This window comes from Gymnoscopelus microlampas, assembly GCF_963454915.1.
Source record: "Gymnoscopelus microlampas genome assembly, chromosome: 14".
Taxonomy (NCBI): Eukaryota; Metazoa; Chordata; class Actinopteri; order Myctophiformes; family Myctophidae; genus Gymnoscopelus; species Gymnoscopelus microlampas.
Window position 1 is genome coordinate 32131250 of NC_139951.1, and position 15113 is coordinate 32146362.

At 42.9% G+C, this 15113-nt stretch overlaps 1 protein-coding gene across 1 annotated transcript in view; it reads left to right on the forward strand.

Moving 5' to 3' along the window:
- Positions 1–15113, forward strand: part of grid2ipb (glutamate receptor, ionotropic, delta 2 (Grid2) interacting protein, b) — a gene marked incomplete at its 3' end in the record, with an annotated part of 54091 nt that overhangs the window by 36450 nt on the left and 2528 nt on the right. The window contains exons 10-22 of the mRNA XM_084078477.1: positions 632–783; positions 1610–1741; positions 3400–3485; positions 4226–4382; positions 5067–5398; positions 6421–6459; positions 9073–9852; positions 10442–10594; positions 10929–11016; positions 12510–12599; positions 13638–13834; positions 14592–14747; positions 14991–15077. Coding sequence (XP_083934603.1) covers positions 632–783; positions 1610–1741; positions 3400–3485; positions 4226–4382; positions 5067–5398; positions 6421–6459; positions 9073–9852; positions 10442–10594; positions 10929–11016; positions 12510–12599; positions 13638–13834; positions 14592–14747; positions 14991–15077 — 2449 coding nt within the window. The remainder of the gene's footprint in view (positions 1–631; positions 784–1609; positions 1742–3399; positions 3486–4225; positions 4383–5066; positions 5399–6420; positions 6460–9072; positions 9853–10441; positions 10595–10928; positions 11017–12509; positions 12600–13637; positions 13835–14591; positions 14748–14990; positions 15078–15113) is intronic.

A 15113-nucleotide genomic window follows, 5' to 3' on the forward strand; every position in this document is an offset into this window, starting at 1 on the left:
TGAGGCTTGCAAATGTGAATATACTATAGAATGCATTATTCAATTTAAGGGTGCATGTCAAGAACTCCATTCCCAAGATCACAAACACACACAGCCTCTTTCTGGCATTATTCTGCCATCCTCCTACATCAGTGGTTCTCAACCTTTTTGGGGCCAGCGCCCCCCCAATCCATTATCTAGCTCCTTTACCAGCCCCCACACCCATTTAAAATGTAGACTAAGTTTCTGCTCTGACACAAACAAACAATAAACAATATCGGATGGTTCTAAGCCTAACAGATACACACATGGACAGTAATTGTCGGACAGGACTTACAGCAACAAACAGGTACATAGGGAACTAGACAAAAGTGAGCTCAAAGTACAATCAACACAGGGATTGGCTAGAACTAAACAAGACACACGTGGAGACGATAACTAATAATCACAAGGCGGTTTAACAAGACAGGATAACAACAACAAGGGCAGAGAGGAAATGCAGGAACATTACTACAAAATAAGAAAAACAGCTTGCAACACCAGAGCATCAACACACTAACACAGAACTAGTGTTAGTTGTGTTAGCTGTGAAACACAAGGATGTCAGGCAGAGGGTGCATAACATATTGATGTTTGCATTATGTTTGTACAGGAACGTGGACACCCTGATAGTGGACGTGTTTCCTGTGCTGGACACTCCAGCCAAACAGCTGATCTGGCAGTTCGTCTACCAGCTGCTGACCTATGAAGAGCAGGAACACTGCCAGAGCAAGATCTCCCGGTTCCTGGGTTTCAAGAGCGCTGGTGAGAGAAAGACGCACAGACACCCTATAGCAGGGTCTTCAACGTTTTTCAGGCCAAGGACCCCTTAGCTGAGAAAGAGACGAAGAAGGGACCCCCACGACTGTATATTGAATATAATTGTGTTGCAGATTCAACTTTTTCATAGATTTCATACAGTAGATAGCTTTATAGACTTGTTTGACACACATTATCTTTTCTATTAATATGTTGGATTCATGCTAATGAATCCAACATATTAATAGTAACTCTGAGGACCCCCTAGAGTTCCCAGACCCCCTGTTGAAGACCCCTGAACTAGACTGTAACGTATTCAGGAAAATCCTCAGTGTTCATTTATCTCTGATAGTTACAGCTGTACACTCTCAGAGAAACACATAAATTAACGATGAGGATTTTACTGTATCGATGAAAAACATGGAAATTATATTGGCCGTGGCATAGTGATTAAGACACTGACCTCGTAGTAGTAATTTTCTTTCTTACTCCCCAAAGACACAAGGAGTAGCAGATGTACTGTACAGTAAAATAATGATGCAATATTACACATTGATAAAGAACCTACAGTACAGCTACAGTATTTATTTACATAATCTAAGTGGTATAATTACGGGTCTGTTTGTGTTTGTACATGTACATGTACATGTACATGTGTGCGTGTGTGCGTGTGTGCGTGTGTGCGTGTGTGTGTGTGTGTGTGTGTGTGTGTGTGTGCGTGTGTGCGTGTGTGCGTGTGTGCGTGTGTGCGTGTGTGCGTGTGTGCGTGTGTGCGTGTGTGTGTGTGTGTGTGTGTGTGTGTGTGCGGGTGCGTGTGCGTGCATTGGAGCAGCAGTTGAACCGGAGCTGGGTCCAGAACACCATCGTCGGAGCAGCTCCATGCGGGTGTCTAGCTCCTCTCAGCGAGGCAGCGTCCGAGACAGGAGTCACGATGACTGCATCATAGGAACACACCTGGGAAGGGGTACAAATTACAACAACTACCACCAAAACAATACTAATAACAACAACAACATCAACAACCATAATCACAGCAACAACCACAAACAACAATTACAACAACAACCTTAACTTTTATGAGAGCAACCCACCAAATCAAGGATAAGTACTTGGCTTAGGGCTGGGCAATATGGACAAAATCTAATCGATATATATTGTTTTTCAGATACCTTGATATCGATATTTTGACACTATTGTAGGGATGACTATTTCACAAAATATTTACACAATGAGACTTTTGATAAATAATCATCAGTAATGCCTATATAATAACTAAGTGGGTAAAGGCAAATAATAGAACCGCTAGAACAGTCAGTTAATATTTTAAAATGACGTCACTACTGTAATGTAGATTTGAAAGCAGGAAATGGCAACACTTATGCTATATCACGATATTATGACATCCAAAATCACAGATCCTATAATTTTTCATATCACAATGGCGATGTAATGATATATTGTCCAGCCCTAACATGCCTAATAAAACAAATTCCATAACAATTCCAATGAAAACGTTCCAGATCAACAGAGAAGTTGCAACCAAAAAATAACAGATTTAGTCAGCTTTACTAAACAAAAGTGTGCTAACCAAACTGTGTGAGGCCTGATTCCAAGGGGACAGTCATTTATTAATTTATGATTATGTCTAATGAATACATTCCTCTACTCTATGACTGTTACGCCCACCAAGACAGCAGGATCAAAACAAGCGTTGTGCTTTAGGGGCTGTTTGTGGAGGCGAACACTTTGACCGAACAGCATGACTTTGCATGTCATTAGTCATTTTCATTCTAAGTGGTTTTATTTGCTAGTACAAGAGAGATTGTTATTGGAATCTAAATTGAGAGTGCTGTTTTTAAAAACAGGGTCTTTTGAGTAGAGGAAAACAGTTCTCAACTCTTTCTTTGGTTGTTGGATCGTGTTACTCTACAACAGCATATTATAGATAGTGGATGGGGAATAAGTAATTCACTATCTCCACTGCTCCAGTACAACCATGGTAGAAGGCTGTGCTTGTACTGGGGAAGCTGCCATGTCTGAATGCAAGCAAACTCTAAGAATACAAGAAGCAGGGTCCTGGCTGAAAAGTTGCTTTCTCAGCAGAATTTCTCTTGCTCAGTAAAGGCTGAAAGCTGCTATATTAAAACCCATTACTAAACTAAAGCAAACCAAGCAACTAAACCACACACGTTTGAGTTCATAAATGATATCAGTTGGCTTTGGCCTTAGCAACCCAACACTGTCAAATTCAAAAGCGCATAGTTCATCAGGATTTTGCTATTTCTGAGGCAATTTCAGGCAGAAACAGTCCATGTTTCTCCTGTTTTCCATCGCCAGCCGACAACTCCTGCTTGTAGGAGCGAGCCAAGCTTTGTCTGTTGCTCTCCCATGCTCTTCTGTCACGATTCCCACCCCCTCTCTCCCTCATGACTGGAGGAAGTGGTGAGATGGAACAGCGATGCTCATGCTTAATTTATAAGCTGATCTATAAGCCGATATATAATATGATCTACAAGCTTGTAGATCTGCTATTTTCGGCAAGCGACGCAGTCGTATGACAGAGTATAAATCAGGCTTCACTGTCCATGTGTTTGTTCCCAATCATGCCTTGTTGTGCTTCAGGAATTCATGTCGACACGTCTGGGAGCCCAGAGGAGAGACAGTGTGGAGATGGGACCTCCTTTCCTGAGTCCCCCGACCTCAAACATGTGGGTACACTTACTGCTAACCTACACCAGTGGTTCCCAACTGGTTTCTCAACGTTGCATTGACCTTTAAGTCAGGACCTGATTTACAGCCATATCATTCTTTGTATTGTTCTTTGTATTTCTTCACACTACAACACAGTATTGCTCTATATTTAGGGTCTGTGCCACCGGTTGTGAAACACTGGTCTTCAGTATGCAGTAACCAACATTTGATCTCAATGTTGCTGCTTAATTTAATGTTGTTTGTGCTTCTCTGTTTTCACATTATTTGAAGGTCTGCTCTACTTTCTTGGCCCCTTTGATGAACATATTGGGAAAAAAATGCCTGCCTGAGTGCAGTGGAAGAAATCAATGAAATTACTATAGTAAAATAAATTAGATTATTACAATGCATTGACAATGGAGTTATTTTTATGGGCCACACATCGACTGATCTGAGTGCAGTGGTCCACCGATGTGCCTTTCATGAAATGTGTGAGACTAAATTAATTTGTGACGGATACATCAAACTCACTGTAAATCTACTCAAATTCTAAATGTATACACAGTCTCTACAATATATACTGTAAATCACATTGTGATTACCAAAGACATTTTGTGGCTGCCCAAAATATGTATGTGTAAGTAGAAGTGGCCAGCAAATTATTTACAATCCATTTTGTCTGAGAGAGCACCTTCAAACCGTGTGTGCTGCCATGGCTGTCTGTGCTAACCAAGCTTAACCACGCCTCCACCCATAGATGTCAGGCGTGTACACTGAGCTGGAGAACGTGTACACGCGGAAGAGCGTGTCTCCGCTGCGGGCCGTCTCCTCACCGGGCCCAGAGGGGCCGGCGCCAGAGCAGACTGAGGGCTACAGCCGCCCTCTGTCCCCCCTCACACTCCCCCCTCTCAAAGGTACTCTGGCGTCGAGACATAGTCGTCGTACATGACACACGCACACACACACACGCACGCACGCACACACACACACACACACACACACACACACACACACACACACACACACACACACACACACACACACACACACACACACACACACACACACACACACGCACGCTGATAGACGATGTGCATGTGCATTCGGACCCTCAGACCCTCCCTTTGACCTCATCACACTCAATTACACAGAACACAAATATACAGACAAACAACAGTCAGAAACTATTGTGTTGCTGTGGCAACAGCTTTGACAAAACGGATAGAACTACATCTGAGAAAAGGAATCGTCAACAATGTTCTTAAACATCTGCAGCATGCAGTCATCCACTTAACACTTAAAAAGTTATTCACACTGTACCCTGAAGAGTATGTTCGATTGTTGATGTGTTTCTAGCCAAACACGTTAACAGGTCACTTCATGGATTATTTCCCTTTAGTTCCCTCTCTCATTGAAATTAGCTGATGCAGTTTTTGGTTGGAGTGAAAACCTGCGTACTGTTGGCTCATGATGTGGGACCGACACAATTAAACTCAGCCACATTAATCACGACTCATCGACTTGCCACACCTGTGGTGGTGATGTTTAACCCCCCCCCCACCCCCCACCCCCCTCTTGCTCTCTTACCATCTCTGCAGGGAGCAGCAAGTCAGGCCTGACCCTGTCATGGAAGGACCCGTTGCCCACCCAGCTGTATGGAATCTACCACCAGAGCAGCATCGACTCCAACCCATACGTCAGCCTGGAGAGCCCGCCGCCGGTCCCCGGCTCGCCCGAGCGCTCCGACAACGAAGAGGAGGAGGACGGCACACCTCCCAGCCCCATGAGCCGCCGCAAGAAGCTGTTCACCTTCTCCCGGCCGCCACGCAGCCGCGACACCGACAAGTTCCTGGACGCACTGAGCGAGCAGCTGGGCCACCGCGTCACGCTGGTGGACGACTTCATACCCGGAGAGAATGACTACGAAGAGGTGAGGATCAAAACCATCGTCATCATCGTCATCACCTTGCCCATTACGCTATCATATCATTTGTATTACTAATGTGTAATGCAAATGGAGCAGTGAATGATACGTTGAAATACATACACAATATATTATACTTCTATATTCTATATATATACAGTACGTATATTAGGGTTGCACCAATGCATCACCCAATTATTGGTTTCAAAACTGTAAAGGGTGCATTATTATTTGGAGGAATTTTATAGTATGATAAATATTTGACTTTCCTATTACTTACAGTAAGTTGTGTAGTTGAAACTGTGTTCTGTTCTGTTTACAGTAATTGTTGCCGAGGTAAAACCTAAATTAATGGCATAGCATACTTGTACTGTAAATAGGCAAAGTACTGGTATGGTGGTCCATGTTTGTTTTACATTGGTGCATCCCTGATATGGTTTACAGCATTTGTCACTGCAGTCTTTTTTATTATAGAAATGTCCATGTATTCGTTTTTTGTTTATATGCTAGTTTTGTAGGGTCTAGGTGAGTGAATGTTTCACCATGATCATACTGTAATGCAGTGATTTTCAAACGTTTTCATGTCAAGGACCCCCAAATTAATATGTTTGGCTATGGACCATCATCTGAAAATATTTTGTGCCAGGGACCCCCCTACAAGATTAGTGTTGTTAAAAATATATATATATTCCAAAATGATTTTATGACCTACCTATCTAGATCAGCTATTTTCAAATAGCCAATATATATATAGGGTTAAAGTGGTTAAACTGTTTTTTATGCTATATTAACTAAGCTGGGGAACCCCCTCAAGGACCCCTGGGGTCCCTGGACCTCACTTTGAGAACCACTGCTGAAATGTATGTTTCAAGCCTTTTTACAGCAATTGCATTGGGGTTGTTTATGTATTTGCCACATTAGTTGTTGAATAATGAATGAAATAATTATTGTGCATCAGTTATAACTGTATAGCAGTTGTTGACCAACGCTGATGTATGCTACAATGAACGCTTGTGTCACATAAACAGATATCGGGTTGTCATGGTTACAGAAGAAGAGATGTGTCTGTAAGTAACAATTGACTAACCTCAGTAGATTTGGACCATACTGAATAATTACAGTATATCTCATAACTATAAGGTGTATGTGTAGCAGTACACTGCTCATCCACTGCCTAAGCTTTGTTTGATGCACATATGCACACCATAAGATAAACAAGTTGAAGATAAACTTAAAGGACCACTTCATCCATTGTCAACCTACAGTACAGTATCTTCTTATAATTGGTCCTCGCTAATGCTCATTATAAGATGGCATTTCTGACTACTCCGTCTGTGTCTCAGAGGAATAACGTTGACAGCTCAGAAATCTGCCTACCAGTGAGAACATCGGTAGGGAGGTTTGGTAGTTTAAAAAAAAGTTTTCCTTTTAAATTATCATTATTAATACAAGAACAATGGCGTCTATTTTAGCATGCTAACTTTCCAGGAAGGGAAAGTCTATGGTTAGCTTGGAATCCCCATCGATGATGTCATTGGTAGGCAGGATTCTGAGCTGTCCATAGCCCACCAGCAGGGTTGAGCTGTAGGGGGTACGGGGGGTACGGCGTACCCTTAGTTCTGACACTGTGGGAGCTGGGGGCGCGCGTGCACGCACCGTCAGCGGCAGTCTTTAACGCCTTAAAGTTTAAAAACAATAGCCTCTCAAGGTTCGCGCCGTCAGTGGCGAGCCGTTCTCAATAGCGTCTACCTGGCTGCTTTGCATAACATTAGGCTACTCGAGAAAAGACACAGACTTGAATTGAATGTGTATGTACATTCCTCTCACAATGACTGACAACATCTCTGCACTGCAAGGTGTGAAGGGGATCGCTTAGCAGAGGACCCAGTTCTCTGAGACAAGACAAAGACAAGTAGTCTGATTATTTTAAGTAGGCCTACTTATGTGTGGGTGAGTCTATGTAAAGGGCTTTTATATCAAATTAAAAGGAAAATAAAATAATTAATTTGAAACAAAAATAAAAACAACAAATTAACAATACAACAAAATAATAATACATATGATTACATTAATAATCACATGTTGAATACAGTATTTCAACTAGCACTGAGCTGAGTGGCTATGTGCGCGCACGTGCGCGCGCGTGATGTCATAAAATACAGTACCCTTAGTTCAAAAATCCACAGCTCACCACTGCCCACCAGTGAGACCAGTAGACGGAAAATGTGCCATCTTGTAATGTTAGTGAGGACCAATTATATAAGATAAGGTTGGAAATGGGTGAAGTGTTCCTTTAATATGTTGCTAACAGTATTAAGCACAGTATTGAAGCTTTGCTATGAGAGACATTGTGGCTGTAAGTATTCGGCCTTTCTCTGGGTTGTTGTGTTGCTGTCATCCGATCTAAGCACGGTACTGTGGTGAGGGATGACTACATTGTGAAATCCTCAGGGTTAACTTGACTCTCAGGGACAGAGAGATGTTCAAAAGAGTATTTACTAATAGTTACAAGAATCAATTCACCTACTGTAAGAGGTAATATTTGATTTGCGATTTCTCTACTTGGTTGGTGTGATCTGCATCTCCAATCTCTCTCATGTTAAAGCCATGCTTTATGCAAGATTTTTAAGCAAAAATGCAAAATGTTTAATGTTATAAATCACATGAGGAATTGAAAACGTATAGATCAGCCCATTGCACCTGAATTGCTGAACATTTATCACAATGACTTGCAGTAGTCTGCTTCAACCAGTGATGCGAGTGTTGAAACAGCTACGTCTTGAGGCTGCCACTGTACGTAGAATATGAAAACGTATTGCAGCTTTAACATTTTAGCCCCACTAGGCACTAGCAGAGGAACTCTCGTGGTTTGATGTGCACTGATGCACCTGCTGGTTAGCAGTGTTGATAACTGTAAATGTTACCGCCCTCAGACAAAAGGCACATTTAGGTTATGCAGACAAGTTAGGAAGGCTGCGGAATATATTGTCAAATAAAAATTGGCTGTACTGTTCAGTTTTTATGACCTGACCTTTTGTATAGTTTGTTAATTTACAGTATATAGATCAAATATGTCCTGTACTACATGAAGTAGTGTCATGAAAAACTGAAATGAGCAAATAACAAAGTCACACACAACCAAACTGAACAATATCTTTTATTCTGGCGCTGTCAAGCTGCTGGCTCCCACACTCCCACACACCGGACACTAAATTGTTGCACTTAAGCCCAGCAATAACCCTGTGACTACTTGCAAACTACTATACACACTACTATACAACTCTGCTACCTCTTCCTCGATTGCACTTTAGCCTTGCCATTGCACATTCTCCCTAATATCCTGCTGCTACTGTTACACTCTTTCCAGTGTTGTACCTGCAATAATATTACATATTACAAATATTATTTGCCCTACCCTGACACCTAATAATAAATGCAGTACCATCCTGTTTATATATGCTGCTACTACGACTGCAGTCGTGCACTACGCTGTACCGTCTTGCACTGTTGTATGCTGCATCTGAGAGACCGGCAAACAAGCTTTTTGTCCTGCTGTACAGCTGTGTATTATACAGTATATGTATAATAACAATAATTGTATTGAAGTAAAAAATCCAGTGAATAAAGGAGGGAGGAGGTAGAGTTGTGACGCTGTGCTGAGTGTGCTGTGCTCTCTCCAGATGAGTTTCCATGAGGACCAGGAGCTGGGCCTAATGCCTCGCCAGCTGAGCAACAGCAGTAGCAGCGATGACGCCTCCTACTCCTCCGGCTCCGACCACATCATCCCCCCTCCGCCCGACATGAGCCCGCCACCACCCCCGCCCTTCCAGGTCGCCATACCTCCTCCGATCCAGTTCACCGACCCCCTGCCGGCCATCCACTTCTCCCCGGAGCACATGCCGCGCGCGCGGACCACTTTCCAGCCACAGCACCCCATTATCCCGCCGCCTCCGCCCCCTATGAGGGCCTTCCTCAGCCGGCTTCCGTTGCACAAAGTTCTCCCCACCAGAGAGGAGTTTGATACGCGGTTCCACAGAACCACCGCTGCCGTGGCGAACGCCATCGCCCCCACTGCATCCCACTCCCAGACCCTGTCTTCCCGCCGCTCTCCCAAACTCTCGCGGCCCAGCCGCCTGCCCAGGCAAGCCAGCCAGCCTCAGCCACTGTGTCAGCCGTCCCCGCAGCCCTCCCCCCAGCCGCTGAGACCCAGCCAGCTGGTTCTCCAGAGGCACTACCAGCTCCACCACCAACACAGCTACCAGGGACCGATGCCGCCCTCACTGGAGGAACAAGCCCAATCCCTGACTCAGACGCAATCCCTGACCCAGTCCCAGACCCAAGGCCAGAGTCAGATCCATGTCCTCCCTGCCTCCTCTCAACTGTCCAGATCTTCGGCTGGTCACTCCACTCTCCCCACCCACACCAAGACCTATGAAAAGCCAGATCTCCAGTCACAAAAGGTACTGTAACAAGATATTTGATATAGGGGTGTACATGTAAATCTATGACCTCCATTATGATAATGGTAGTGGAATATAGACAATTAAAAGGATTTACCAAGCTTCCAAGTTCTCAAAAATGAGTGCCATTTGTCATAACATTTTATTTTGGCTTAAAATATATATTATAACTCACTACAATTGATGCAGATGCATACATTTTTTGTGATGAATGTTACACAAAGATTTACTGTACTCAATGAGATTTTACTCAATTCAACAGTCAAGAGATTTTGTGAGAGAAATTCAGGAACATAGACTGTTGCTTCAAATTCAAATTCTTAATCTTAAAACCAGGGACCTTATAGTCCAGGGACTGTACTGTAATGCCAAAAAAAGAGAAAACTAGAATAAACAGGAGCAGAATTCAGAAGGTGGCAGATGCGGAGCTCGTATAGTTTCTTTTGGACACAATGAGGTGTGTGGGGCTACGGGTGGGGCGACATCAGCGTTTTTCTAAACATTGTGACCGAAGTTGTGAACTGGCACACTGGAACTGTATTCAATAGTAAATACAAAGAATTAAGTGTTGTTTTTCTGCCTTTCCAAGATACCCCCGCCCCCTCCTCCACCATTACCACCCTGTGATCCTCCCCCACTACCCAAGGCCGCCAGCCCTAACGCCTCAGACACCAGTCACATGAGTGTGAAGAGACTGCGCTGGGAACAGGTGGAGAACTCAGAGGGCACCATATGGGGACAGGTAAGTGAGGGTAGTGGTTAGAAAAAAACTATAAATATCCCAAACGGAAGCTAACAATAATTCATAATATTTTTTACTCTTCTTTTGAATACACTACCATCAAGTAGTAGGGCTTAATACAGTGTTTGACACTCTTCTGTCATATTTTACCCAATTCTAGATAGATAGACCTTTATTGATCCCACGTGGGAAATTCTGTGTCGCTATTATTGTCTGATTTGAGTTGTTTGATCAGTTGTGGTATACATTATGTTACTATAGAAATCTACGTTTCAACTGAGAAAAGCTGTAGCTGTGGGTTTGAAATATATCCTTGTTTGTTTGGTGGTCGTAGCTCGGAGAAGACTCAGAGTATGACAAACTGAGTGACATGGTGAAATACCTGGACCTGGAGCTGCACTTTGGGACTCAGCGCAGAGCAAGTAAGGTTTAGCTTCTGGTTCTCTGGAGCCTACATCTTCTCACATCATACATCACATCAATGTGTCATTCCCATGAATCAAAACATAATGATAATTGTATTCATTTGAACGGTATTTCATTGATGTGTTAAATCAGCACACTGCATGCTTCAATTATATGTTATTTTTGGTGCTTGAATTTTTAATAAACCACTAGAAAATTATTTAAATTGATGTATTGGTTTAAGTACAGTAATCAATGTTTTGTGAGTTCACAAAACATGACCTACTGTTTTAGTAAAAAAGAAAATTGAATATATCATAGCATAGCATGGTGTAGCTTCTGTATTTGCTGGTTCTGGTGTTGGAAAGCTCATGATGTAAATATACTGTAGGCTTCTATGTGACTATGCTGATTGCGACTGACATTCCCTGTTTTGTACCTTCACAGTTACCATGTTCAGTGTTCACCTCCACCATGTGCTCCATAAGCTGCTATATGGAGCCTGTCTGTTCAGCTCCTCATCACATGCATTCTCCACAAGGCACCCTCTCCTCCCCATCCCTCTCTAATCTACCACAGTTCAATGATGAGAGAGTTCTGTCGTTAAGCGAATAGCAACTTTACAGCTTTCGCAAGATTCCTTACTAAACCATTGATATTTTTTGTCCAGGCATTGTATGTAGACCAGGGGTCTTCAACGTTTTTCATGCCAAAGACCCCCTAGCTGGGACCCCCACTACATATTGTATAACATTGTGTGTAATAGATTTCATAGATAGCTTCATAGACTTGTTTGACAGCACTATCATCGGTGTATGTTGGATCATGTTGATGTGTATTTTTAGACATTTAACCACGTAAACCGTCAATACTTAGTAAACTTGACCTTTCATTATGTACTTAGTCTTCTTTCTTAGTCAACGCGCGAGGAGCTTGTAGATTCGCTATTTTTGGCCAAAGCTCTCCTCAGAATAGGGTTTATAGTTTTCAAGTGGTTCATGTAAAAAAGAAATCCTATCACACACAAAGATTTGGCGGCCCCCCTGTTGTAACTCTGAGGATGCCCGAGGGGTCCCGGACCCCCTGTTGAAGACCCCTGATGTAGACCCATTTGTGCTTTTCCAGAGAAACCTATGACAGAGCTCTCTTATTAGATACCTCTGAAACAGAAGTCTGTTATGGAATGTTTGAAGAGTTGTCATAGCATTGTGTGTTGGAGTGGCAATAATTTAAAAACAAAAAGTAAATTGGAAGTAGACTGTATTTTTAATGACACCACCTGTTTCTCCCTGATCCGTTTCTCCATTTTACAGTATAATTTCCACAAGCCGAACATTGTGCAAAAATTTGGCATAGTTTTGTCAGGGAGAAAATGTAAATCTCTGTCCAAACACTCTGTGACAGACTTCTATTACAGTATCAACCAGCAGTTATTTGTAGCCAGTCTGTTTAGTGCCCATCCCCTGGTGCCTGGAGAACATATTCTTACACTGTTCATTCAACCTATCAGTTTCACCCCCAGAGCCGGCCTTCCTGCCCGAGAACTTTAAAAAGAAAGACGTGGTGGAGATTCTCTCACACAAGAAGGCCTACAACGCCTGTAAGTATGATAGAGACGAGAGGTTCACACCGAGATTCATGGAGACAATTATTGAAACTGTGGCATCCTAAGCACTGCATGGATAATAATACACCCACGTGTACACAAACACACATGCAGTTACACACATACACCCACCCACACACACACACACACACACACACACACACACACACACACACACACACACACACACACACCACACACACGGGCACAGGCGCAGGCGCACGCACACGCACACGCACACACACACACACACACACACACACACACACACACACACACACACACACACACACACACACACACACACACACACACACACAGATATGCATTGTGTACATGCATACATATATTATCCTCCAAACTCATGCCTCAAGCACAAAGCTGTCAAACACCTACACGCTTTATGCAACCTTCAAACCTAACAATCTCTGCTAATGCAAAGTACAATGTTTCAATTTGTTTCGGTTAAAATATAGAAGTAGTAGCTATGATTCAGCTAATTTTCGATATCTGATATCCAATCATATTTGTTTATTTGATATTTACAATAAAAGTATATCCACCAAGCATCATCAGCACACATCAACACAATAATGTTTCAGAAGCTTTATTCCATGGTGTTGCTCATTTAAAAAACAAGATAGATAGACAAACCTTATTCAGAGTTATGCACTCGCACCTAAATATGTTGCCTGGATAAAAATACGTCTGAGTTCCCCTAACCAAAATGCCTGTTAAATGGAAGCAGAGAAACCGTTTTGGTTGTATGATGCTAAAATAACCATCTAGTGCAGTGAGAAAATGTGAGTGGGGGTCACAGAAAAAATGGGCTTGGGACGTCAGCTCCATGAGCCAACGTCTGCACTGACTGTATCACTTATTAACAGTGGATTGAAGGCAGCTATGCTTTCAACGTGCATGCAGTTCCACATACAGTGTGCAACAGCCTTTATATGTGCTGTGCAGAGAGGGGTGGGGGGGGAGAGTAGTACACACACTCACCACCCCTGCAACCCACCCTCCACACCCCAGCCATTCTGATAGCGCACCTGAAGCTGTCCCCAGGAGAGCTGCGGCAGGTGCTGATGAACATGACCACAGAGAGGCTGGAGCCGGCGCACATCAAGCAGTTGCTGCTCTACGCCCCCAATGACGATGAGGTGAAGCAGTACGAGGACTTTGACCAGGACCCGGCTAAACTCAGCGACCCCGACCAGTTCATCTTCCAGGTAAAGCTGCCACTACGGTATAATAAAAAAACGAAATCAGAAATCATATGCGCTGAATTGGGTTTGACAACATTAAAAGATTAACGCAAGACTGCTGAATGCACATGTTGGACTCACATAAACTCACTTATACACGAATAAATACAAATGAATTGCAAAAATAATGTATTGAATTGTGCTCATCCACACACATTGTGTGCATGTAAATGTGACCTTGACCTTTGACCATCAAATTGTAATCAGTTGATCCTTGAGTCCAAGTGAACGTTTCATCATTCATCAAACGGAACAGACGTGAGGTTGCTGTGACCCTGACAAGGTCAAGGTAGAGTTGCAGTGCATAAACCCCTCATTGCAAAAAACAATGCACATTTGAGAGTTCAGTGGTGCAAAACCCATGGGCACTGGTCTACAGAGATGCTGTTTTATTGGCTCATGGTGGTCCAACACCTTACTAAGACACTTTATGTTGTTTTCCCCTTTACTTTGTCACCCGATATACAGTATCCTATTGTATGTATAGAAATTGCCTAGGGAGTGGCGGCAGTGGACCAAACTTGGCGCAAACACTGTTCAGGGGTCTGGCACTCCAAAAAAACTAAATTACACACATGGGGCACTACAGCAGTGTTTTAACACTTCAAATGGCCATAACGCGGGTGACATTGCTCTGATCAGTTCAAAATAGGACTAGATTGGCCACGTAGCTGCCTGAAAATGTGTATAATAAATATTTTCTATATTTTCTTTCTGTCAGATGCTGATGGTGCCAGAGTATAAGACTCGACTGAGGAGCCTTCATTTTAAAACAACCCTGCAGGAGAGGGCTGAGGAGATGAAGGTGGCATATGATTACATCTACAAGGCCTCCATGGAGCTGAAGAGCAGCAAGAAACTTGCCAAAATCCTTGAGGTACAGTCAATCACATTTAGTAGATGGGAATTCAGACATCGACCTTTGTGCAAGTGGATGTTTTTAGAAAGGGGAAAACATTAAAAATAGTAGTAATCTAAAGATGTTAGAATACGATTCATTTTAAAAATGGATTTTCATTCTTTCTTATCAGGGTCTAATTTAGTTAATGAACACTGGACACCAAGCAAAATTATTACATGTTCTTAAAACGTAACAGTTCTTTGCGTCCTTGCTCTACAGTTTGTTTTGGCCATGGGGAATTACCTTAACAATGGCCAGCCCAAGTGCAGCAGGACCACTGGTTTTAAAATCAACTTCCTAACTGAGGTATGGATGCCAGATCCGAGTTGACAGTATTTTTGG